This window comes from Ranitomeya variabilis, chromosome 1 (genome assembly GCF_051348905.1).
Source record: "Ranitomeya variabilis isolate aRanVar5 chromosome 1, aRanVar5.hap1, whole genome shotgun sequence".
Classification (NCBI taxonomy): domain Eukaryota; kingdom Metazoa; phylum Chordata; class Amphibia; order Anura; family Dendrobatidae; genus Ranitomeya; species Ranitomeya variabilis.
Window position 1 is genome coordinate 221,803,801 of NC_135232.1, and position 25,478 is coordinate 221,829,278.

General features: G+C 44.9%; 1 protein-coding gene across 2 annotated transcripts in view; it reads right to left on the bottom strand.

Annotated features, from left to right (window-relative positions):
- ANAPC5 (anaphase promoting complex subunit 5) overlaps positions 1 to 25,478 on the bottom strand; it is an 86,296-nt gene that overhangs the window by 28,612 nt on the left and 32,206 nt on the right. For both annotated transcript variants that reach the window (XR_013222625.1, XM_077292947.1), the window contains exons 12-15: positions 23,733 to 23,868; positions 23,356 to 23,430; positions 8,395 to 8,516; positions 8,200 to 8,307 (exon numbers count right to left, since the gene is read on the bottom strand). Coding sequence is in view for 1 of the 2 variants with exons in the window: in XM_077292947.1 (XP_077149062.1) it covers positions 8,200 to 8,307; positions 8,395 to 8,516; positions 23,356 to 23,430; positions 23,733 to 23,868 (441 nt within the window). In the remaining variant the exon portion in view is untranslated. The remainder of the gene's footprint in view (positions 1 to 8,199; positions 8,308 to 8,394; positions 8,517 to 23,355; positions 23,431 to 23,732; positions 23,869 to 25,478) is intronic.

A 25,478-nucleotide genomic window follows, 5' to 3' on the forward strand; every position in this document is an offset into this window, starting at 1 on the left:
CAAGACCTTGCCCTTTTCCGGTTTTCGTTTTTCGCTCCCCTCCTTCCCAGAGCCATAACTTTTTTACTTTTCCATCAATATGGTCATGTGAGGGCTTGTTTTTTGCGGGGCAAGTTGTACTTTTGAAAGACATCATTGGTTTTAGCATGTCATGTACTAGAAACCTGGAAAAAAATTCCAAGTGTGGTGAAATTGCAAAAAAAAAGTGCAATCCCACACTTGTTTTTTTGTTTGGATTTTTTGCTAGGGTTACTAAATGCTAAAATTGACCCGCCATTTTGATTCTCCAGGTCATTACGAGTTCATAGACACCAAACGTGTCTGGGTTATGTTTTATAGAAGTGGTAAAAAAAAAATTCAAACTTTGCTAAAAAAAAAATAAATTTGCACCATTTTCCGATACCCGTAGCGTCTCCATTTTTCGTGATCTGGGGTCAGGTGATGGTTGGGTGATGGCTTATTTTTTGCGTACCGAGCTGATGTTATTAATTATACCATTTTGGTGCAGATACGTTCTTTTGATCGCCCGTTATTACATTTTAATGCAATGTCGTTTCGACAAAAAAAAACATAATTCTGGCGTTTCGAATTTTCTAGCTACGCCGTTTACAGATCAGATTAATTCTTTTTTTTTATTGACAGATCGGGAGATTCTGAAAGCGGCGATACCAAATATGTGTAGGTTCGATTTTTTATATATTTTATTTTTGAAACGGGCGGTGAAGGGTGGGTGATTTAAATTTTTATATATTTTTTTAAAACATTTTTTTTTTCCTTTACTTTTGCCATGCTTCAATAGCCTCCATGGGAGGCTAGAAGATGGCATAGCCTGATCGGCTCTGCTACATAGGAGCGATGCTCAGATCACTCCTATGTAGTAAAATTGCTGCATTGCTTTGAGCACCGACCACAGGGTGGCGCTCACAGCAATCCGGCATCAACAAGCATAGAGGTCTTCAACAGACCTCTGGTTGTCATGCCGAAGCATCGCTGACCCCAGATCATGTGACGGGGTTGGTGATGAGCGCATTTCTGGCTGGATGGCCGGAATCAGTAGTTAAATGCCGCTCTCAGCGTTTGACAACGGCATTTAACTAGTTAACAGCGGCGGGTGAGTCGCGATTCAAAACAGCTGACATGTCCTGGGCTTTGATGTGGGTTCACTACCGTTGCCCTCATCAAATAGGGATTTTTGTGTACTCACCGTAAAATCCTTTTCTCCGAGCCATTCATTGGGGGACACAGACCGTGGGTGTATGCTGCTGCCACTAGGAGGCTGACACTAAGTGATACAAAGAAAGTTAGCTCCTCCTCTGCAGTATACACCCTCCTGCTGGCTCTCAGCTAACCAGTTCGGTGCAAAAGCAGTAGGAGATCAATAGCAACATATGAGCGTATAGCATGTCACATTACATATGAGAGTATAGCATGTCAAATTATAAAACAAGCACAAACTAATAATAGGGAGGGAGCTGTGTCCCCCAATGAATGGCTCGGAGAAAAGGATTTTACGGTGAGTACACAAAAATCCCTATTTCTCCTTCGCCTCACTGGGGGACACAGACCGTGGGACGTCCCAAAGCAGTCCCTGGGTGGGGACAACGTCAGATCAGGCCGGTGTAACCGCTACTTACAAGTGCGTCACCGTGGCCTGCAGAGTCCGCCTGCCCAGACTCACATCTGTGAAAGTGTGGGAATTATAGTGCTTCAAGAATGCATGCGGACTGGAGGAATTCGCAAGCTTGCGGCCGTGCTTGCCGACGTCTGGTGTCTAGAGCCCTCAGACAGGGAGATAGGCTGACATCTAGCACGGAAGGACTCCTGGATGGTGAAAAGAATCCACCAGGCTAACATGGCTGATGAAACGGCTAAACTCTTCCTGTGACCGTCAGGAAGCCTTCTTACCATCGAGAAGCCCAAGTAAAGTGTCCAACCTTCGGAAGGACGCCGTCCTCGATACGTACCCACTCGGAGCACTCACTTCTTCCAGATTATTAAGAACCCATTCCGTTTTGTGGACTGGAGCCGAAAGAGATGAGAGAAGGACGATGCCCCTGCGATAGTGGGAATACAATACCACCTTGGTAACGAGGAAAGGAGAAGGCCTGAGGGCGACCTTGCCTTGATGGTAATAAGGAAAAAGTCTGAAAGAACAGAGTGGCGAGCTCTGAAGACTCATCAGGATGACAGGAACGCAGAGAAACAAGGGGAGCGACCATCCCTGATAATAAAGTCTGTCCGGATCAAAAAAGGAGTCTACTGTAAGATCCCCAGGACCATTAAGGTCCCACAGATCTAACGGTACGCGGTAGAGGAAAACTACAGGTGAAGACTCCCTGCTAGAAATTCCATATTTGCAGTTTTGTTGCAATAAGACGGAAAAAATACTAGTACGGCAAGCGAGAGAACCTGACATTGTCAGTTTGGGTCTCCCGGAATCACTGGGGACCTTTCTGCTTCCAAAAAGATCTCAGAAGTAGTGGAAGAGGGGTTATGGAAATTGGTACCATGGAAGAACTGAGCATGCACTGCGATGGTCTTGGATCTCGAGGTCAAACCATGAACTGGAGTACAATGGTGTTCAATTTGGACGCCATCCGACCTATATCTGGAGTACTCCAGTGAAGGCAGATCTGATGGAAGACTTCCGAGTGAAGTTCCCACTCACTTGAGGAGAAACCCTGACGGCTGAATATGTCTGCCGCCCAGTGTTCTACTCCAGGGATATGTACTGCTGAGATCACCGAGTGATAGATCTCGGCCCATCAGAGAGTGCGAGGTACCTCGGCCACGGCGCTTGACTGTGGGTACCTGCTAGATGGTTGACGTATGGCGCAGCCGTGGCATTATCCAATTGAAGATGGATGGTTGACCCGCCTGAAGGCAGTGAACCTGCTGTAGGATTAGCCGTACCGTTCGGATCCCCAGTGCAATGATCAGGAGAAGAAGACTGGCATTGGTATTCCGTAATAACCATTGGACCAGGAGAAGGCTCTAGATGGGGAAGGAGCTTAGAGACTGCCCTTTGAAAGCCTGATTGACTTGCTGAAAACAAGCGGAGCGAAAGAAACTGCTTCCATTGTCGTCTGTTTCCCCAGAACCCTCCTAGCGAGTTGAATGAACCGAGGGAATGAGTGACCAAGTGCACGAGCTCCCTGTTGAAAGGCCACGACCTTGACTCGAGAGAGGATTACCATCCTTCTTGTGCAGGATCATCCTCAAAAAGGATCTGCTGGGCTGGGAATGAGGAAAAACTCGTCTAAGTTTAGCTGCTAGCCCAAGTGAGAAGGTATTGCAAGTGATATAGACGACTCAGCGTAGTCCTGGAAGAGCAGCTAGAAAGTCGACCAAATAGGGCAGGACGACCATGCTTCTAGGGTGCAAGAGGCACATGACAACCGCCATGACCTTTGCGACCACTCTGGTGCGGTAGCCAGGCCGAAGGGCAAGGTCGTGACTCGAAAATGCTGTTCGCGAATGGAAGGCGAAGGGATTATTGTAGAGGGGAAAAATAGGAATGTGAGGGTAAAAATCCCGAATGTCGATGGATGCCAGAAACGCCACATTTTTCTGTTGAAGTAATGGCTGAGCGGAGGAACTCCATTTGAAAAAGGAGGACCTTGTCAAAGGTTGTTAGAAGTTTGAGGTCCAGGATCGGTCTTACTTTTCATTCCCCTTTTTTGGAACCAAGATCCCTTAGATCTAGACTGTCCTGGACAACGCTTCCACTGCTGGTTGGGTCTGTAGAAAAGATACGATCTCTTGTTAGTCTCCCGCTCAGAAGATTTGATTGGCCAGCTGTACTGTCTTCGGGGAAAGGTTACTTGTGTGAATCGAAGTAGTTAAGGTCTCTGACCAGGAGACTATTGGTCCAGCAACCCATGTGACGACTAAGGAAGGGTAGAGCACTGAAACCGAAGCCACAAGACGGAACGAACCAGATTTGCTATCCGACCGTCTGTGGTATATTAATTGATACATCTTGCAGGGACACTGGTAGGTATACCATAAGAAATTCTACCCGGTTAGTCTGCCAAGTGGCAGAATGCAGGGCTGCATCCAGCAGGTCAGGAAAATACAGTGCCTTGCCATCGTCGTGCAGAGTAGAAAATTAGGAACCCTCGATCCACCATCCTCTTAACAGGGAGGAATCGTCCGCTTTCTTGCATCAGCCGCTAAATAGTGGCGATACAAAGAGGGGTGCTCGGACGCCAGGGCAGGTTGTCTGGCGATAGGCTTGGATGCAGAAGAGGATACATGGAGGCGACACTGCATGTGCTCGTCTGTTGATGGTGTGTAGGGGGGGGGGGGAAATCGGTGCCCTTTAAAGGACCCGTCGCCCTTAAAAATCAGACCAGGTATGGCATCCCACGTAGAGGCTTCTGTCCAGGGAACTGCTCGTCAATTTGTTGATGATATAAATAGGCGAGTCCCTCTTTTTCTGAAGCTCTGGCAATCCAAGGCAATATCTGATCCATATTCAGAGCGTTGTTCTCAACAAATCATAGAGGAGAGATCAGGAAATGAAAACTTCCGTTTTCTAGACGCCTGTACATTTTTCTAGAATACTTGCCTGCTAGCCGACGGCTCCCATTGTAGGAGAGGGACCATGTATATCGGTCCTGCGAGCACTCCGAGCCATAGAGGGTTCACAGAGGGATTCGATCTCTTGGTCAGAGAAACCATGGGTTGCGGTTAGTGACAAAGTCCACTGAGGGGGACTAGGTACTCTGAGATAAACTGGGATCAGTGGCGGAGGGCTCCAGAGCTCAGTTAGGGTGACCAGCTTCGGATTGAACATGTGACCTTAAGACCACGGTGAATACTGGTCATGCGCCTTTAAGACTAGGGAATACTGGTGGTGCGCCTTTAAGGCCAGGGAATACTGGTTGTGCGCGTTTAAGACCAGGGAATACCGGTCTTATGCCTTTAGGGGGGCATACTGTTCATGTGCCTTTAAGTGGTCATGCGCCTTTAAGACCAGGGCATACTGGTCACGTGCCTTTGAGACCAGGGCATACTGGTCATGTGCCTTTAAGACCAGGGCATACTGGTCACGTGCCTTTAAGACCAGGGCATACTGGTCACGTGCCTTTAAGACCAGGGCATGCTGGTCACGTGCGTAAGACCAGGGCATACTGGTCACGTGCCTTTAAGACCAGGGCATACTGGTCACGTGCCTTTAAGACCAGGGCATACTGGTTATGTGCCTTTAAGACCAGGGCATACTGGTCATATGTCTTTAAGACCGGGGCATTTTTGAAGGATTACGCCAGAGGTGAAGCCCCTTGTGGGGAACTAGGTACTCTGGGAAGAGCCAAGATCGGCGGCGGGCTCCTGAGCTCATTTGAACTAAGTACTCTGGGAAAGGTGACCGGCTTCTGGCTGGTCATGACTTAAAGAGCAGAGAATGCTGGTAATGAGCCCCTTTTAAACTAGGGAACCTTTAAGACCAGGGAATGCTGTTCATGTGTTTTTACAAAGCCAGGGAAAGCTGGACATGTACCTATAAGTCCAGCGACTACTGGGCATGCATCTTTAAGACCAGGGAATGCGGTCATGTACCCTTAAGACCCGTGCCTTTAAGACCGGAGCTTGCTGGACAACCAGAGATTACAGATCTTAAGTATTAAAAATAGGGAACGCTAGTCCCTTTATGCTGCCGGGGTGCGTGCGGGGGAGGGGTGCGGAGGGAGGATTCTCCTTACCGAGATTCTGAGTCCCCCCGTCTGGAATAGCGCTGTCTGAGTACCGCCGATGCGATGCAGCAGCCCCTTCCGGATGAGCTCGTGTCCGGAAATGGCAGGAGGAAGAAGATGGCCGCCGAGAATAGAGCTCTCATCCTGAATGAGAGGCGGAGCCTGAAGCGCGGCCTAGCATGGGCTGGAGTTCCAGGTTGCGGCCTACACAAACCCGAAGCCGGGGGCTAAATTTTTGAAGCCAGCCAGCGCCGAACGGGGGAAAATGCGCAGAGCCCTCCAACCGTTCGAGTCCCGGCACTTACCCCAGTATGCAGCTCTGTTCAGCAGGTCAGAAGGTAGAAAAAGATCCTGTGCTGTTACTGCTGTTTGGACGGTGCAGAGACAAAGAAAAAACCCTCAATCCATCGTCCCTTTAGCAGGGAGGTGGAGAGGAATCGTCCGCCTCCTTGTACCATCCACTCTTAGGCTACTTTCACACTAGCGTTAACTGCATTACGTCGCAAATGCGTCGTTTTGACGAAAAAACGCATCCTGCAAAAGTGCTTGCAGGATGCGTTTTTTCTGCATTGACTAACATTAGCGACGCATTTGCGACGCAATGACACACGTCGCAACCGTCCTGCGACGGTTGCGCCGAGCTGTGGCGGACCGTCGGGAGCAAAAAAACGTTTTTTTGCTCCCGACGGTCCGCTTTTTCCGACCGCGCATGCGCGGCCGGAACTGCGCAGCCGGAACTCCGCCCCCACCTCCCCGCACTTCCCCGCACCTCACAATGGGGCAGCGGATGCGCTGGAAAAATGCATCCGCTGCCCCCGTTGTGCGGCGGAGACAACGCTAGCGTCGGGAACCTCGGCCCGACGCTAGTGTGAAAGAAGCCTTAATAGTGGTGGTGCAGTGGGGGCTGCTCGGACGGCACGCTGGAGAGTGCCTCTGCACAGCCGAGGGTAAAACCTGGTGGGCAGGGCTGAATGTCCGGCAATAGGCCTGGCTGCAGAAGAGGATACTGAAGGTGACACTACAGTGCTCGTCTGATGAGGGAGGGGGGAGATCGGTGCCCTTGAAGGGGCCCGTCGCCCCTAAAAATCAGCTCAGGCAGTGGCTTCCCACGTCGCAGGAGAGGATACGGAGAGGTAACACTCCCGTGCTCGCCTGTTGTTGGTTCGGGGGAGATCGGAACATGAAATAATCCGTCGCCTCCTTCGTCTGTTGTAAAGGTAAAAGTAAAAAGAGTTCTTTGGGTCTGAATAGCAGACCAGTCCGTGTGCCTCCTACGGACACTAAGCAAGAACTGGTTAGCTGGGAGCCAGCAGGAGGGTGTATACTGCAGGGGAGGAGATCACTTTCTTTGTATCACTTAGTGTCAGCCTCCTAGTGGCAGCAGCATACACCACGGTCTGTGTCCCCCAATGAGGCGAAGGAGAAAGCAGGGGATCTGACCTCCGCAGTACTAGTATGGTGGAGGTCGGTAAGGGGTTAAAGGTCATAGAATGAATTTGATATGTATTCACTATTCCTGTATATCTACTGTATGAAGACATGTAAAATAATTATTCTGCTGTAAACTGTTATCTGACATTCAGTAAACTTTTTTTGATAAAAAAAAACCAATATTCAGTCTGTTGGAATCCAACTCACAGCACCTTTTTACGATCAAGTGGTGATGGAACTGTGATGCTTGGGTGAGGGCCAAGTCCTCTCTATTGTTTACCAGGCACAGCTCCATACGTTAAAGGGGTATTCCCATCTCCAAGATCCAATCCCAATATGTAGTAGGTGTAATATTAATATTAGCAAATACCTCCAATTAGAACTGTAGTATAGTTTTTTTCTGATTCGCTATGTATCTTTCCTAATGTATAGGCATTGCAGGACCTTAGGCATCCATTGTTACAACCACTAGCAATTAGCAAACTGTCACTATATCAGTGGTCGTAACCATGGAAACCTAAGGTCCTGCAATGCCTGCACATGAGGAAAGAGACATAGCAAATTAGAAAAACTATACTACATTTCTAATTGGAGGCATTTGATTATTATTATTACTACTATTATTACTACTACACATACTATATATTGGGATAGGATCTTGTAGATGGGAATACCCCTTTAAGCAGCTGGTGTACTTGGTATTGTTACTTAGCCTCATTTATTTAAATGCGATGAAGCAGTAGTGAGCTACTAAGATATGGAGCGGAGCCTGCGAAACAATAAAGGAGAGTGGTTTAGATCCCACCTATAAAATATTTAAAAAATGGTAAAGAATTGTACAACCCCTCTAAGGGCTAAAATATAAAACTTCTCTGGGCTTTCTAGATACGTTACGCAGTAGAATAATGACGAGTGTCTCTTTCAATGTGACACTTGGTAGTGTGAGTGACTTCCTATATCCACATTTGAAACTGACTGTACAGTCTTGATAATTGCTTCTCCATAAGTTATGTAGAAAATTAACCCTTCCCTTCTGAGGAGCACTTGGCATACAGGAGCTATAACTAACCTTATAACCATCTCCATGTTCTTTACTTTCTGACAGTGAGTCAGTAGCACCTGTAGGATTTTATGAGCTTCCGCTGTTTGGTTTTGTGCTTTCAGAACAATGGCTTTCCTAAGAAAAAAAAAAGAAAAATCATTTCAGAAGCGTTCCTGCTTCCAGTACATTAGTGAGCACAAATGACGTAACAGCCTGGTATACCTGTACAATCCCTCAACGCTGTTAAGGGCGGTGATTCCTGTTACTAGCGATTCAGTAATGTGATACTTCCCGTCATTCATGGCTCGATCAAATTGTATTTTCTGATCAAACAGCATCCACAGCTAGAAAAAAATAACAAGCAAATTAATTTTTTTGTCATTTAAATTTACAAAAAAAAATCTATACAGGTGACAAATTGCTTTTTGTGAGAAATCAAAGTAATAGATGAATTATGACTGAAAGGAAAATGGTACATTTATAGCAGTAAGAGTGCAGCACAGGACAGCCTGACATACTGGCTGGCATTTTTATGTTCAGCTACACATCTTCAGGTCATCAACAATTTCTTCCTGATAATTCAGAATGCTTGAATATTTTCTTACCAGACTACAAAAAGTTTGTTACAATTGCTTAGCGTTACACAAAAATATAAATGAAGCTTCCCATGTGATCCTATTAAATTCGACTGTCCTCTTTTGGGGACAATTTTATTTTTTCCACTCGCATGATCAAATGTGGGGATAATCATTTTTACAAACGGAGGAGCTCAGAAAAGGACAGGTAGATGAGTTACAAACTCCTCGTCAGACTGTCATAGCAAGCAATAGGAAAAAAAAAAAAAAAAAAAAGGATGTCCGCAGCACACAACATTGCAAGAGACACAGTCACATAAATGAGACGAAGATATACTATTCTCCAGCAATCCCAAAAAATCATGACAGCACTCACCACAGTTTGCAAAAAAGTAGAAAAAGGGAGCAATATAACTTAAATTTTATTTTTTTTGCTACGCCTGGTGACCGCTGGCAATCTTTTGTTTTTGTCAAAGCAAGCCAGTCATGTCCCAAAAGATGGCTGACCCGCCCCCTTGAGGTGTGATTCCTGTTCCATATTTGGATCTTGCACGCAACTGTAAGCCAGTAAAATGGAGGCAATTTTTGGCCTTGAAAATGTTATTTCAAGAGACCTTTCACCATATTTTTCATGTTGAAATGGACACAATGTAATAGGGCAGTAGTGGCGAACCTATGGCACGCCTGCCAGAGGGGGCAAGCAGAGCCCTCCCGATGGGCACGTGCGCCATCTCCTCAAATCTAGCGCCGCCACCACTCTCCTCAGCCTGCTCGTAATCTCCCCGACTCTCATCACTAGCACTGTTCCATCAGTCTGCGCACATGCTGAGGACGGGGATGGCTCGTGGGCTGAGGAGAGTGGCGGTGGAGCTATTGCAGAGATGGAGCGCGTGCCCACAGGTAGGATTGATATATGAAGAGACCAGATCAGCGTTTAAATGGGCAGAGGTGAGTAGTTTTGGTTTTTATAAATGCGAGGCCATTACACAGTATTATTAATAATACTCAATTTTATTGTGGTAAAAAAAAAGGACACAACACACAGTAAAAACAATTAAAAACCAAATAGGTACATCCCCGAAAGGGGAATGCCCCCCAAGACCAGGGAAAACTGATACTGAAAAGTATAATACAAATGTACCGTGACAGGTGCAAATACAGATGTAAAACAGATGGTAAAAAGCGCATATAAAGTGTACAACTGCTCAATGGGCAGGATTTATCATGTTTGCCCTAAAGGCATGAAATTGTTATGGCCATAACAATTATGAGATGAATAAAGCTCACAAAGTGATAATATTCAATCTAATACACACCCTTGCAAAAATACAGGAAACAATATCAAATAACTAATCAGACTTAAAAATGAGTCCCATATGCTATAAGAATCCCATATATGTATAAAGTGATGCATGCAAGATGTACAGAATCAATAATATGAGGTGGGGGGGCAATGCCTGGACCCCACAGACTGCAAACAGGATATATGTAGGCCTGCAAATGAAGGGCACATAAATATCACACCTGCCCATAGGCAATTATTGGATGAAGAAGGAGATGCGTGCAGACCATATCCTATGGTAAATCAGATTAATAATATACAAATGCATCCTATATACCGCAACAGCCCAAAAAGTGCTGTATGCAAGATCCCAATATATAAAGTTCTATATGCAAGATATTCAGGGCTGTGGTGTAAAATGAAGAACAATGCCTGGACACCACAGACTACAAATGGAGTATATACGGACCTGCAGATACAGGGCACATAAATATCACATCTGCCTACAAGCAGACTTCTGCTCCTGACGAAAGCCACTCTGTGGCGATACGCGTTGGGCGTTCTTTTGCCCCCCATGACCGGTGCTATGCTGCTTTAGCGCTGTTTCTAGCCCTGGGCAGGTTGTATTTGGCGTCCATGGCTCTTTCTCACTCCCCTTTATGCGCATCTACATGCCTTTCCTTCTAGCCACTGGTTGTAGGCAGATGTGATATTTATGTGCCCTGTATCTGCAGGTCCGTATATACTCCATTTGTAGTCTGTGGTGTCCAGGCATTGTTCTTCATTTTACACCACAGCCCTGAATATCTTGCATATAGCACTTTATATATTGGGATCTTGCATATAGCACTTTTTGGGCTGTTGCGGTATATAGGATGCATTTGTATATTATTAATCTGATTTACCATAGGATATGGTCTGCACGCATCTCCTTCATCCAATAATTGCCTATGGGCAGGTGTGATATTTATGTGCCCTTCATTTGCAGGCCTACATATATCCTGTTTGCAGTCTGTGGGGTCCAGGCATTGCCCCCCCACCTCATATTATTGATTCTGTACATCTCGCATGCAGCACTTTATACATATATGGGATTCTTATAGCATATGGGACTCATTTTTAAGTCTGATTAGTTATTTGATATTATTTCCTGTATTTTTGCAAGGGTGTGTATTAGATTGAATATCACTTTGTGAGCTTTATTCATCTCATAATTGTTATGGCCATAACAATTTCATGCCTTTAGGGCAAACATGATAAATCCTGCCCATTGAGCAGTTGTACACTTTAAATGCGCTTTTTACCATCTGTTTTACATCTGTATTTGCACCTGTCACGGTACATTTGTATTATACTTTTCAGTATCAGTTTTCCCTGGTCTTGGGGGGCATTCCCCTTTCGGGGATGTACCTATTTGGTTTTTAATTGTTTTTACTGTGTGTTGTGTCCTTTTTTTTGACCACAATAAAATTGAGTATTATTAATAATATTGTTGTTTTCTTGGTGATCCCCGGTCATGTGTATGTCTTCTTTTCTCTTGTTCATTGACATTACTCTCTCGGACATACCCCGGGTTGATCCCAGCTTGATATAAGGTTGATGGTGCCCTCCATCCTTCTTTCCTATGGCCATTACACAGTATGGGGCAGTATAAGGGGCCATTATACTGTATGCAGCAGCATATGGGGCCATTATACTGTATGCAGCATCATGTGGGGCCATTATACTGTATGCAGCATCATGTGGGCCATTATACAGTATGCATCAATGCTTCATCATATGGGACCATTATACTGTATGCAGCATCATGTGGGGCCATTATACAGTATGCAGCATCATGTGGGGCCATTATACAGTATGCAGCATCATGTGGGGCCATTATACAGTATGCATCATCATGTGGGACCATTATACTGTATGCAGCATCATGTGGGGCCATTATACAGTATACATCATGTGGGACCATTATACTGTATGCAGCATCATGTGGGGCCATTATACAGTATGGAGCACTATGTGTGGCTATTATACATTATGGAGCACTGTGGCCATTATACAGTATGCATCATCATGTGGAACCATTACACAGTATGGAACATCATATGTGGCCATTATACAGTGTGGGGCATTATATGGGCCCATTATACATTATGCAACATCATGTAAAGCCATTATACAGTATGCAGCATCATATTATTTATTATTATAGCGTCATTTATTCCATGGCGCTTTACATGTGAGGATGTGTGACTATTATACAGTATGGAGCACTATGTGTGGCCATTATACAGTATGCAGGACTATGTAGGGCCCATTACACTGTATGGAGCACTATGTGAGGCCCATTACACTGTTTGGAGGACTATGTGCATTTAGTTTGACATCCCATGCTTAAAGGGTTATTCTCATCATAATAAAGGGTTACAATTGCAAAGAGGTTGTAAAAAAAACAAACAACTTGGCAATTTTACTTTTGAATAAAATTCCCTTTTATTCTCAAGAACAGACCTCCACTGCAATCGATGGCTAGTATCTTAGGCTTGGAGTGCAGCGCTTACAAGCTCTTTGCTATAGATGCTATAGCGCGCTAATGTAGGAGTTGTTTTTCTAAACTAAAACCTCAGTATTCCAGTTAAATTGCCATGTTGGCACTTTGCGATAAATAAGTGGGTTTTAGATTGCAGTTTGGGCACTCGGTCTCTAAAAAGGTTCACCATCACTGTAATAGGGGCTGCACGGCAGAATAAAACATGTTTGTTTGATTTTTATTTCACCTCTCAGTTGCAGAAATACTAGCAATCAAAGTATTTGGAACCTATTGAGTTAATTGTTTGTTTTTTACGCTCAAGTGGGTATTATCAGACAGTTTTCACTGGGGCATGCACTTCACCCTGTATGACGCTGACCAATCAAACGGGCAGCAACACTCGAATGAAAGAAGAGTCCCTGTGGGGAGGGTTAGCATATCTGAGTTTAGCTGTGTCATACTACAAACCCTTTCATTAGCTCTCCTCATTATTAACGGATTACTCTGCCAGGATTCTCTGGTATTACTGGTGAGAGTAGGCGGTCCGAAACCTAGAGCATGCGATTTGCATACAGGTGCCAAGAAAACATGCTTGGCCTCGTTCAATTCACTATTCACTATTGAGCGAGGCCGGAATGTGCCCTGAAGTATGGAAATCGCACACGTGCAGTCACAGAGCGTGACTGCAGACTTGTCACAAGTTTGGACAATTCCTTCAAGAACCAAGCAAATTTGTACATCCTCACATTCAATCATAACTATTTTCTTTTAATATTTTTATTTTTTGGGCACATATATGGCACAAAGTATGTTTAACTTTGGTGGCTTTTTTTACAGTTAAGAAAAATAGTGTTTAGGGAAGGTGTTTGTTTTTTTGTTTTTTTTAATTAATAGTTGATTATCTTACTTATGATTTTTTGTTGTCATCTTTAGAAGTAAATCATCTATACATAGGCTATGGGACTGCTGGAGATAGCCAAGTACAGCGCTAGGATATTTCCTGTAGTCCCATAGAGAAAGTGAGGTCAAGAGCAGGTTCCGCTTCTACTCCTTCCAGGCAGGGCTCTCCGGATCAATGGGGATCCCAGCAGTCAGACCTCTAGCGATCAGCAGCTTATCACCTATTGTATGGGTAGGTAAAAACTTATAAAGATAGGAATTACCCTTAAATATTTGTCTTTGTAATATATTGTCACGCATAAGTTACAGTATAAACCAATTAACTTAAGCGTGGTTAGTAAAAAGCATAGCATATCAGCACTATGTTGAATATTAAAGGATTATAGAGCCAGGACAGTTTTCACAGATTTCAGCTGTTAGTGAGGTTGTCAATCACAATAGCACGCTCAATGGTGACTGTATAGATACAACTATTGTGTCCAAGCAATCATCGAGGCACACGTATGACATTGGATAGGAATGAACTTCCACTGATGATGCACATGGATTTCATGGCAAAAGTTTAACCCCTTCCTGACCAGGCCAAAGTTTACATTTCTGACCAGAGTCACTTTATTTGGTAATAACTCTGGAACGTTTTACTGTATCCTAGTACCGTATATACTCGAGTATAAGCCGAGATTTTCAGCCCAAATTTTTGGGCTGAAAGTGCCCTCTCGGCTTATACTCGAGTCATGATCGGTGGTGGGGTCGGCGGGGGAGCACTGTCATATACTCACCTAGTCCCGGCGTTCCTGTCGCTCCCCCTGCCTGTCACACTGTCTCTGGGTGCAGCAGCTCTTCCCCTGAGCGGTCACGTGGGACCGCTCATTAGAGAAATGAATAGGCTGCTCCACCTCCCATAGGGGCGGAGCCGCCTATTCATTTCTCTAATGAAGCGGTGCCGGTGACCGCTGACAGAGGAAGAGGCTGCGGCACCGAAGACAGGCAGGGGGAAGGAGCGGGACGCCGGGAGCAGGTAAGTATGTCATATTCACCTCTCCTCGTTCCACACGCCGGGCGTCGCGCCATCTTCCCGGCGTCTCTCCGCACTGACTGTTCAGGCAGAGGGCGCGATGACGCATATAGTGTGCGCGCCGCCCTCTGCCTGATCAGTCAGTTCGGAGAGACGCCGGGAAGATGGCGCCGAGGAGCTGCAAGCAAGACAGGTGAGTATGTGTGTTTTTTTTTTTATTGCAGCAGCAGCACAGCTATGGGGCAATAATGGACGGTGCAGAGCACTATATGGCACAGCTATGGGGCAATGGTGCAGAGCACTATATGGCACAGCTATGGGGCAATGGTGCAGAGCACTATATGGCACAGCTATGGGGCAATAATGGACGGTGCAGAGCACTATATGGCACAGCTATGGGGCAATGGTGCAGAGCACTATATGGCACAGCTATGGGGCAATGGTGCAGAGCACTATATGGCACAGCTATGGGGCAACGGTGCAGAGCACTATATGGCACAGCTATGGGGCAATGGTGCAGAGCACTATATGGCACAGCTATGGGGCAACGGTGCAGAGCACTATATGGCACAGCTATGGGGCAATGGTGCAGAGCACTATATGGCACAGGTATGGGGCAACAGTGCAGAGCACTATATGGCAGAGCTATGGGGCAATGGTGCAGAGCACTATATGGCACAGCTATGGGGCAATGGTGCAGAGCACTATATGGCACAGGTATGGGGCAATAATGGACGGTGCAGAGCACTATATGGCACAGCTATGGGGCAATGGTGCAGAGCACTATATGGCACAGCTATGGGGCAATGGTGCAGAGCACTATATGGCAGAGCTATGGGGCAATGGTGCAGAGCACTATATGGCACAGCTATGGGGCAATGGTGCAGAGCACTATATGGCACAGGTATGGGGCAATAATGGACGGTGCAGAGCACTATATGGCACAGCTATGGGGCAATGGTGCAGAGCACTATATGGCACAGCTATGGGGCAATGGTGCAGAGCACTATATGGCACAGCTAAGGGGCAACGGTGCAGAGCACTATATGGCACAGCTATGGGGCAACGGTGCAGAGCACTATATGGCACAGCTATGGGGCAACGGTGCAGAGCATTGTATATATGGCACAGCTTTATGTGGAGTATCTATGGGGCAATGGTGCAGAGCATTGTATATATGGCACAGCTTTATGTGGAGCATCTATGGGGCCATAATGAACGGTATGGAGTATCTATTTTTAATTTTGAAATTCACCGGTACCTGCTGCATTTTCCACCCTAGGCTTATACTCGAGTCAATAAGTTTTCCCAATTTTTTGTGGCAAAATTAGGGGGGTCGGCTTATACTCGGGTCGGCTTATACTCGAGTATATACGGTAATTCTGACACATTCGTGACACATTGAACTTTATGTTAATGATAAATTTAGGTACGGTAGATATTTTCGGCGTTTATTTGTGAAAATATCGGAATTTGAGAACATTTGGAAAATTTCATAATTTTCAACATTAAATATCTGGCTTAAGGGCATAAAAATGAGGAACTATTTTGTGTGATATAAATAATATTTCCCACAAGTATACGTTACATCTGCATCATTTTTTTAAAACATGCTTTGTGTTAGTAAGTTAGAAGGGTTAAAAGTCAGCAATTTCTAATTTTTCCAACAAAATGTAATAAAATTAATTTTGGGGTCCACATTTCATTTTAAGTGACTTTGAGGGGCCTATATGACAGAAAGTACCCCAAACTGACACCATTTTAAAAAATGTACTCCTCATAGTGCTCAAAACCGCATTCAAGAAGTTTAGTAACCTTTCTTTCAAGTGCTTCACAGGAATTGACAACCCAAATTACCTTCAATCTAAATGATAGCTGATAAAAATATCACAATTTATTTAAATCCAATTAAAACCAAGCCACAACTACAACCAGATAACCACATAGAACACACAACCGTGCACTCTAAATACCCCTGCCAGACAAACCCTGTTAAGAACTCCTACCTATCAGTGGAGGTTGGCACCCTAAACAAAGATACGAGAATGGCGCCCGCACTCACCGCCGGCTGACCCTATGTCTCCTGATGCCATCCCTGACATAGGTGTCACATTTATAACCTCATAGATACTGGACAGGAAAAAGATAGGCAGGTTTAAACTATACAGGCAGGGTGAGATACAGTTAGTTTGTGGCAGGGTGAGATACACGGACAAAAAAGGACAATGTGCAAAACAAAAAAGTGCTCGTGCTATAAAATAACCTCACTACCTCTGTACCCTGCTGGTATGTGCCCTGCCTGGCTGTGGGGGTTGGCGCCCTACTTGACAGCGGATGTGACACCACCACTCACCGAAGACTGACCCTGGAATGCCCTGATGATATATACCGTAACTAGAGATTCATAGGCATAATAACAGTTAGATGTATGCAAACAGGCAAAGCACAGATAACCACAGCACAAATTTGCCAATCTTCAACCGAAGATGGCATATACTTAAATAATAACCATGATAATCAGAGGGTGTGACCGATACTTATCAGATGATGTTTCATACGCCTCAACGCGTTTCACCAAAACCGGATCATCAGGAGGCTTTGATGTGTAGAGCATCTACACATCAAAGCCTCCTGATGATCCGGTTAACAGGTGCTTCACAGGATTTTAATATGCATGTTACCTCTACAGAGAGGAAGACAACTAGAACTCTAGTGCCACCAACTGGAAGTAGCAATCCTAAATGTCAATCGCGACCCTTTAACTAGCCCTGTCATATGACTTAGGACAAAAGAAAAAACAGAATCTCAATTTACAGACAGTGTTTAGGGGTATTGTCCCTCGTCAGTGCAAAGTATGAGTTCTGATTTGACTAGGTGACAGGCTTAAGACTGGCTTCTAAGGGTAGGTTCCCACGTTCAGGATTTGGTGAGGTTTTGACGCTACAGAATGTCCGCACCATTTCTGAAGCTATTATACAAATAAGCCGACACGCATTTCCGTTTTTTTTTTTTTACACACGCGTATTTGCCTCATTAATGCAAATGGGGAAAATCCACATGCATACCCGGATCTGAAAGACGCACTGTATGTCAGTTTCGCGGGTGATCCGCAGGTGCACACACGATTCCTAGAAATCCAATCCACTACGCTGTAACATCTGGCAGCGGTGTTTTTAACCCCTTCCCGACCTGTGACGCCACGTAGGCGTCATGAAAGTCGGTGCCAATCCGACCTGTGACGCCTATGTGGCGTCATGGAATGATCGCATCCCTGCAGATCGGGTGAAAGGGTTAACTCCAATTTCACCTGATCTGCAGGGACAGGGGGAGTGGTACTTCAGCCCAGGGGGGGGGGGTGGCTTCACCCCCCCGTGGCTACGATCGCTCTGATTGGCTGTTGAAAGTGAAACTGCCAATCAGAGCGATTGGTAATATTTCACCTAAAAAACTGGTGAAATATTACAATCAGGCCATGGCCGATGCTGCAATATCTTCGGCCATGGCTGGAAACACTTATGTACCCCCCCCCCCCCACCGATCTCCTCCCCGCTCCGCTCCCCTCCGTAGTCCTGTCTGCTCCCCCGTCCTCCTGCCCGCTCCCCCCGTGCTACGATTCCAACCCCCCCCGGCCGGCAGATTCGTTCCAGGTATAGTTTGATCACTGTGATATAACCTATCACAGTGATCAAAATAAAAAAAATAGTAAATGACCCCCCCCCCTTTATCACCCCCATAGGTAGGGACAATAATAAAAAAAAGAAAATATTTTTTTTTCTTTTTCCACTAGGGTTAGGGTTAGATCTAGGGTTAGAACTAGGGGTAGGGTTAGGGGTAGGGGTAGGGTTAGGGCATGTGCACACAGTGCGGATTTGGCTGCGGATCCGCAGCGGATTGGCCGCGGATCCGCAGCGGATTGGCCGCGGATCCGCAGCGGATTGGCCGCGGATCCGCAGCGGATTGGCCGCTGCGAATTCGTAGCAGTTTTCCATCAGGTTTACAGTACCATGTACACCTATGGAAAACCAAATCCGCTGTGCCCATGGTGCGGAAAATTCCGTGCGGAAACGCTGCGTTGTATTTTCCGCAGCATGTCAATTCTTTGTGCGGATTCCGCAGCGTTTTACACCTGTTCCTCAATAGGAATCCGCAGGTGAAATCCGCACAAAAAAACACTGGAAATCCGCTGTAAATCCGCAGGTAAAAGGCAGTGCCTTTTACCTGCAGATTTTTCAAAAATCGTGCGGAAAAATCTCACACGAATCCGCAACGTGGGCACATAGCCTTAGGGTTAGGGTTGGAATTAGGGCGAGGGTTGGAAATAGGGTTAAGATTAGGCTTGTGGTTAGGGTTACGGATAGGGTTAGGGGTGTGTTGGGGTTACAGTTGTGGTTAGGGTTGGGATTAGGGTTAGGGTTGGGATTAGGGTTAGGATTAGGGTTGGGATTAGGGTTACGGGTGTGTTGGGGTTAGGGTTGTGGTTAGGGGTGTGTTGGGGTTAGGGTTGTGATTAGGGTTATGGTTACAGTTGGGATTAGGGTTAGGGGTGTGTTGGGGTTAGTGTTGAAGTTAGAATTGAGGGGTTTCCACTGTTTAGGCACATCAGGGATCTCCAAACGCAACATGGCGCCACCATTGATTCCAACCAATCTTGCGTTCAAAAAGTCAAATGGTGCTCCCTCCCTTCCGAGCCCTGACGTGCGCTCAAACAGTGGTTTACCCCCACATATGGGGTATCAGCGTACTCACAACAAACTGGGCAACAAATATTGGGGTCCAATTTCTCCTGTTACCCTTGGGAAAATAAAAAATTGAGGGCTAAAAAATCATTTTTGAGAAAAGAAAAATTATTTTTTATTTTCATGGCTCTGCGTTATAAACTTCTGTGAAGCACTTGGGGGTTCAAAGTGCTCACCACACATCTAGATTAGTTCCTTGGGAGGTCTAGTTTCCAAAATGGTGTCACTTGTGGGGGAGCTCCAATGTTTAGGCACACAAGGGCTCTCCAAACGCGACATGGTGTCCGCTAATGATTGGAGCTATTTTTCCATTCAAAAAGCCAAATGGCGTGCCTTCCCTTCCGAGCCCTGCCGTGCGCCCAAACAGTGGTTTACCCCCACATATGGGGTATCATCGTACTCAGGACAAACTGGACAACAACATTTGGGGTCCAATTTCTCCTATTACCCTTGGGAAAATAAAAAATTCTGGGCTAAAAATCATTTTTGAGGAAAGAAAAATTATTTTTTATTTTCACGGCTCTGCGTTATAAACTTCTGTGAAGCACCTGAGGGTTTAAAGTGCTCACTATGCTTCTAGATAAGTTCATTGGGGGGGTCTAGTTTCCAAAATGGGGTCACTTGTGGGGGAGCTCCAATGTTTAGGCACGCAGGGGCTCTCCAAACGTGACATGGTGTCCGCTAGCAATGGAGATAATTTTTAATTCAAAAAGTCAAATGGCGCTCCTTCCCTTCCGAGCCTTGCCATGTGTCCAAACAGTGGTTTACCCCCACATGTGAGGTATCGGTGTACTCAGGAGAAATTGTCCAACAAATTTTAGGATCCATTTTATCCTGTTGCCCATGTGAAAATGAAAAAATTGAGGCTAAAATAATTTTTTTGTAAAAAAAAAAGTACTTTTTCATTTTTACGGATCAATTTGTGAAGCACCTGGGGGTTTAAAGTGCTCACTATGCTTCTAGATAAGTTCCTTGGGGGGTCTAGTTTCCAAAATGGGGTCACTTGTGGGGGAGCTCCAATGTTTAGGCACACGGGGGCTCTCCAAACGCGACATGGTGTCCGCTAAAGATTGGAGCCAATTTTTCATTCAAAAAGTCAAATGGCGCTCCTTCCCTTCCGAGCCCTGCCGTGCGCCCAAACAGTGGTTTACCCCCACATATGAGGTATCAGCGTACTCAGGACAAATTGGACAACAACGTTCGTGGTCCAGTTTCTCCTTTTACCCTTGGGAAAATAAAAAAATTGTTGCTAAAAGATCATTTTTGTGACTAAAAAGTTAAATGTTCATTTTTTACTTCCATGTTGCTTCTGCTGCTGTGAAACACCTGAAGGGTTAATAAACTTCTTGAATGTGGTTTTGAGCACCTTGAGGGGTGCAGTTTTTAGAATGGTGTCACTTTTGGGTATTTTCAGCCATATAGAACCCTCAAACTGACTTCAAATGTGAGGTGGTCCCTAAAAAAAATGGTTTTGTAAATGTTGTTGTAAAAATGATCAAATTTTAACCCTTATAACTTCCTAGCAAAAAAAAAAATGTGTTTCCAAAATTGTGCTGATGTAAAGTAGACATGTGGGAAATGTTATTTATTAACTATATTGTCTCACATAACTCTCTGGTTTAACAGAATAAAAATTCAAAATGTGAAAATTGCAAAATTTTCAAAATTTTCACCAAATTTCCGTTTTTTTTCACAAATAAACTCAGAAATTATCAACCTAAATTTACCACTAACATGAAGCCCAATATGTTACGAAAAAACATTCTCAGAATCGCTAGGATCCATTGAAGCGTTCCTGAGCTATTACCTCATAAAGGGACACTGGTCAGAATTGCAAAAAACGGCCAGGTCATTAAGGTCAAAATAGGCTGGGTCATGAAGGGGTTAAAGCTGTAAAAATATGTTGAGACAAAACTGCAGCAAATCCTAAATGTGGGAATGTACCCTAAAGGGTAACATTTCTCCTTGTGGAGAGAGACAAGCCAGGCCTGGCATCAAGACAAGTGAGGAGACGTATACGCCATGCATGCTCCGCTGGGAAATTAAATATGGAGAGTGACAAGCAAATTTTGCATAAGAAGAAACATTACCCTTTAGAACACGTAATTTTATAACACTGAGCCGTGAAAATATAAAAAAAAAAAAAAAATTCAGAAAAAAAAAATGTTGCTTCAATTCCAAATTTTTAATTTTCTCAAGGTTAACAGAAGAAAATGGACCATACAATTTTCTATGCAATTTCTCCTGAGTAAGCGGATATCCCATATGTGGGGGAACACTATTGTTTTGGCACATGACAGGGTTCGGAAGGGAAGGAGCACCAGATAAATTCTGGAATGCAATTTTGCCTGGAATAGATAGCGGAAGCCATGTTACACTTGCAGAGCCCCTGACTTGCCAAAACAGCAGAAACCCCCACAAGTGACACCAGTTTGGAAACTGCACCGCTTGAGAAATTGATCTGGGGGGGTAGTGAGCATTTTTAACTCTCAGGCAACTCACAGAATTGTATGACACTGGGCTGTAGTCATATTATACATGTCAGTATTACACTGACAGAAGCCTCTTAGACCATGCTCCAGGCATAGTGTAGGCAGGCCACTGTCGCTGGCAGACCTGGAGGTAGTCATGAAAATGTCGGGTTGCCATGATGACCATCTGGGCCTCGCGATGACGTAGCGGGGGTGCTGATCAAAAGGAAAAGGGAGTCTCCTCCCTCTCAGCCTGACAAATGTTGCAATCGATATTGATTTCGGCATTTAGGGGGTTAACACCTGTGACAGGCAGGGCTCGGCTACTAAGTAAGCTGGGCTCCTGGAGACTATCGCGCTGGCACAGCTCCTGTGCCCTGCACGATTGTCATGACGTACTATTAAGCCATTGGTCGGGAACCCCTAAGGGTATGTGCACACGTAGATGGGATCTCTGCGTATTTTACATGCAGATTTACTGTGGATTTAATGCGTTTTTTGGGCGGATTCCACCTGCAGTTTTCCACCTGCGGATTCCTATTATGGAGCTGCGGAATCCGCACAAAGAATGAACATGCTGCGGAATAAACAATGCAGCGTTTCCGCATGGTTTTTTTCCGCAGCATGTGCACTGCGGATTTTGTTTTCCATAGGTTTACATGGAACTGTAAACGCATGGAAAACAGCTGCGTATCTGCAGCACCAAAACCGCTGCGCATCCGCATCCAAAGTGTGTACATACCCTAAAATGTCATGAAGAGGTTCAAACCAAAAATTTTATATACATTTTATTTATTTTTCGTTTTAATTTATTTAACCCCCTTCACGACCACCGCTGTACTATTACTGCGGAGGTCGGGTCCCCTGCATTGATGTGGACTCTGGCGGCGAGCCCACCTCAAAGCCGGGACATGTCAGCTGTAACCTAGACATGTTTGGTGTCTATGAACTCGTAATGACCTGGAGAATCAAAATGGCAGGTCAGTTTTAGCATCTAGTGAACCTAGCAAAAAAGCCAAACAAAAAACAAGTGTGGGATTGCACTTTTTTATTTGCAATTTCACCGCACTTGGAATTTTTTTACTGTTTTCTAGTACATGACATGCTAAAACCAATGCCGTCGCTCAAAAGTGCAACTTGTCCCGCAAAAAACAAGCCCTCACATGGCCATATTGATGGAAAAATAAAAAAACTTTATGGCTCTGGGAAGGAGGGGAGTGAAAAATGAGAACGCAAAAACGGAAAAGGGCAAGGTCGTGAAGGGGTTAAAGGGGTTTTCCACTCTTGTTTCTTAGAGGAAAGGAATGTCAATTGTTTTTTAAAAAAAATGTAAACAAGTAATGATTATTATAATTACTGGGAGAATGTGACCCCCTATTCATGAATTGCTGCTCCCAGACTAGTAGAGAGGACGGCTTGACCACCAATAATTTTAACGCTGTAGCAACTTATTACTGAAGGGTCAGGTGACTGGTGGTCTAGACGTCATTTCTTCCAAACCAAGGCTGGAGTGGAGGGTGTATTTGGGGAGCAAGTGTGGCTTTTTTTTTTTTTTAAGCATGGCTTTACAATGTGAAGTTTTATATCAAGAAGGGAAAGAGAAAATTTTACATTTGTATGAATATACAAAGAATAATTCCAAGACATAGGAACAGGTATTATAGTGTAAAGTGTTACCTTTGCATGCTGGGAGTTTGGAGGGAATCTTTCCTTTAAATGTGTCAAGATCTCAGAAGCAGCAGAAAAACAGCCCTACAAAACAAGATTTATCTCAGCACGTACTTATATTAGGGGGAAACATAATACTTTACAATAATCCACTTTCAGGGTAGAGAAACATAAAGGAGTTAATTAAACAAGTATATATAGTTAAAAGGAGAGTCTTGTCACAATGTATAGTTGAGGCATCCTTTATTGGTTTTGCAGAAGTGGCACAGCCATAAACAATGCGCTATTAATTTACACTGACTTTCTTGTAATCCACTGGAAAGTCACAGCGACTGATACATATGACCTTACCCTTAATAATGTACTCAATAAAATATCACACTCACCTGTTCGGCGTGTAGCTCTGCAAGATGACATAAAACTACTGCAAATGACTCAGTGTTGTTCTGCTGGACGCTTACATTAACAGAATCCAAACTGTTCATGCTGAGGAGCATCTGTGCCTGCTGCAATGCCATAGTGCTATAAGAGATAATACCCAAGTGTCAAATCTCATAGGTGTTCATGCTGAGGAGCATCTACGCCTGCTGCAACGCCATAGTGCTATAAGAGATAATACCCATGTGTCAAATCTCATAGGTGTTCATGCTGAGGAGCATCTACACCTGCTGCAACGCCATAGTGCTATAAGAGATAATACCCATGTGTCAAATCTCATAGGTGTTCATGCTGAGGAGCACCTGTGCCTGCTGCAAAGCCATAGTGCTGTAAGAGACTACCCAAGTGTCAAATCCACCACATTATAATAATAACAAAAAAACACCCAATTAAAAAGTGCGCACCAAAGGGTGAAAAAGAAGGGAGGGTATATACAGGTGCTGTCATGGGCTCCGGAAAAACCGGCTACCGGTAAGTAACCTTGGTGTTTTCCCGTCTCCCATGACAGCACACCTGAGAGATTTTTGGAGAAAGGAACACCTTAGGGAGGGACCGCCGCTTGCAGCACCCTTCTACCAAAGGTAAGGTCAGTAGAGGAAGATAAATTCAGTCGGTAGTGTTTAAAGAAGGTAGACGGTGAGGACCAGGTAGCGGCCTTACATATCTGATCAATCGATACCTCTGCTTTTTCAGCCCAGGAAGTAGCCACGGCCCTAGTGGAGTGAGCCTTGATGCCTTCAGGGATCGGAACGCCACATGCAGCATAGGATAAGCTAATGGCCTCCCTAATCCACCTGGCAATAGTACCTTTGGACACCCCATGACCTTTCATGCTACCCTGGAAAGCTACAAATAGAGACTGATCTTTCCTCCACTGACTGGTTAAGGATATGTACTGTAACGTAGACCTCCTTACATAAAGAGTATGAAACCTTTCCTCACTTGGATTTCTAGGATTAACACAAAATGAGGGTAATACAATCTCCTGACTACTATGAAAATTAAGAACTACCTTAGGTAGATAAGCCGGATCTGGTCTTAGAACCACCCTGTCGTCATATATCTGTGTGTATGGAGGACAAACGGACAGGGCTTGCAAGTCACTCACCCTACGTGCGGATGTTAAAGCTACCAATAGCACTGTTTTTAGAGTGAGAAATTTTACCGATCACTCTTGCAAAGGCTCAAAAGGACTTTTAGTTAGAGCATCTAAAACCAGATTCAAATCCCAGGGAGGAATTTTCTGAATTACTACAGGTCTAGACCTACTACATGATTTAATGAAACGGGCTACCCACTTATTGGAGGCTAAATTACAATGATATAAAGCTCCTAACGCTGACACTTGAACCTTAAGCGTATTGGTTGCCAACCCTAGTTGTAAGCCTGCTTGTAAAAACTCTAAAATAGCACCCACAGGAGCCTCATCCGACAAAGGTTGTCCTAAAAACTCTAGAAACCTCTTCCATGTCCTACCATAAATTCTCAATGTAATCGGCTTCCTACTTCTCAACAGGGTGGAGACTAGCCCTGGCGAGAATCCCTGTCGGCTTAGTAATGCCCTCTCAAATTCCAGGCTGCCAGATGGAAGCCTTTCACTTGAGAGTGGCATACTGGTCCCTGGGTAAGCAGGTCCGGAACCTCTGGTAGGATCCATGGATCGGTTACCGACATTTGTCTTAGGAGAGAAAACC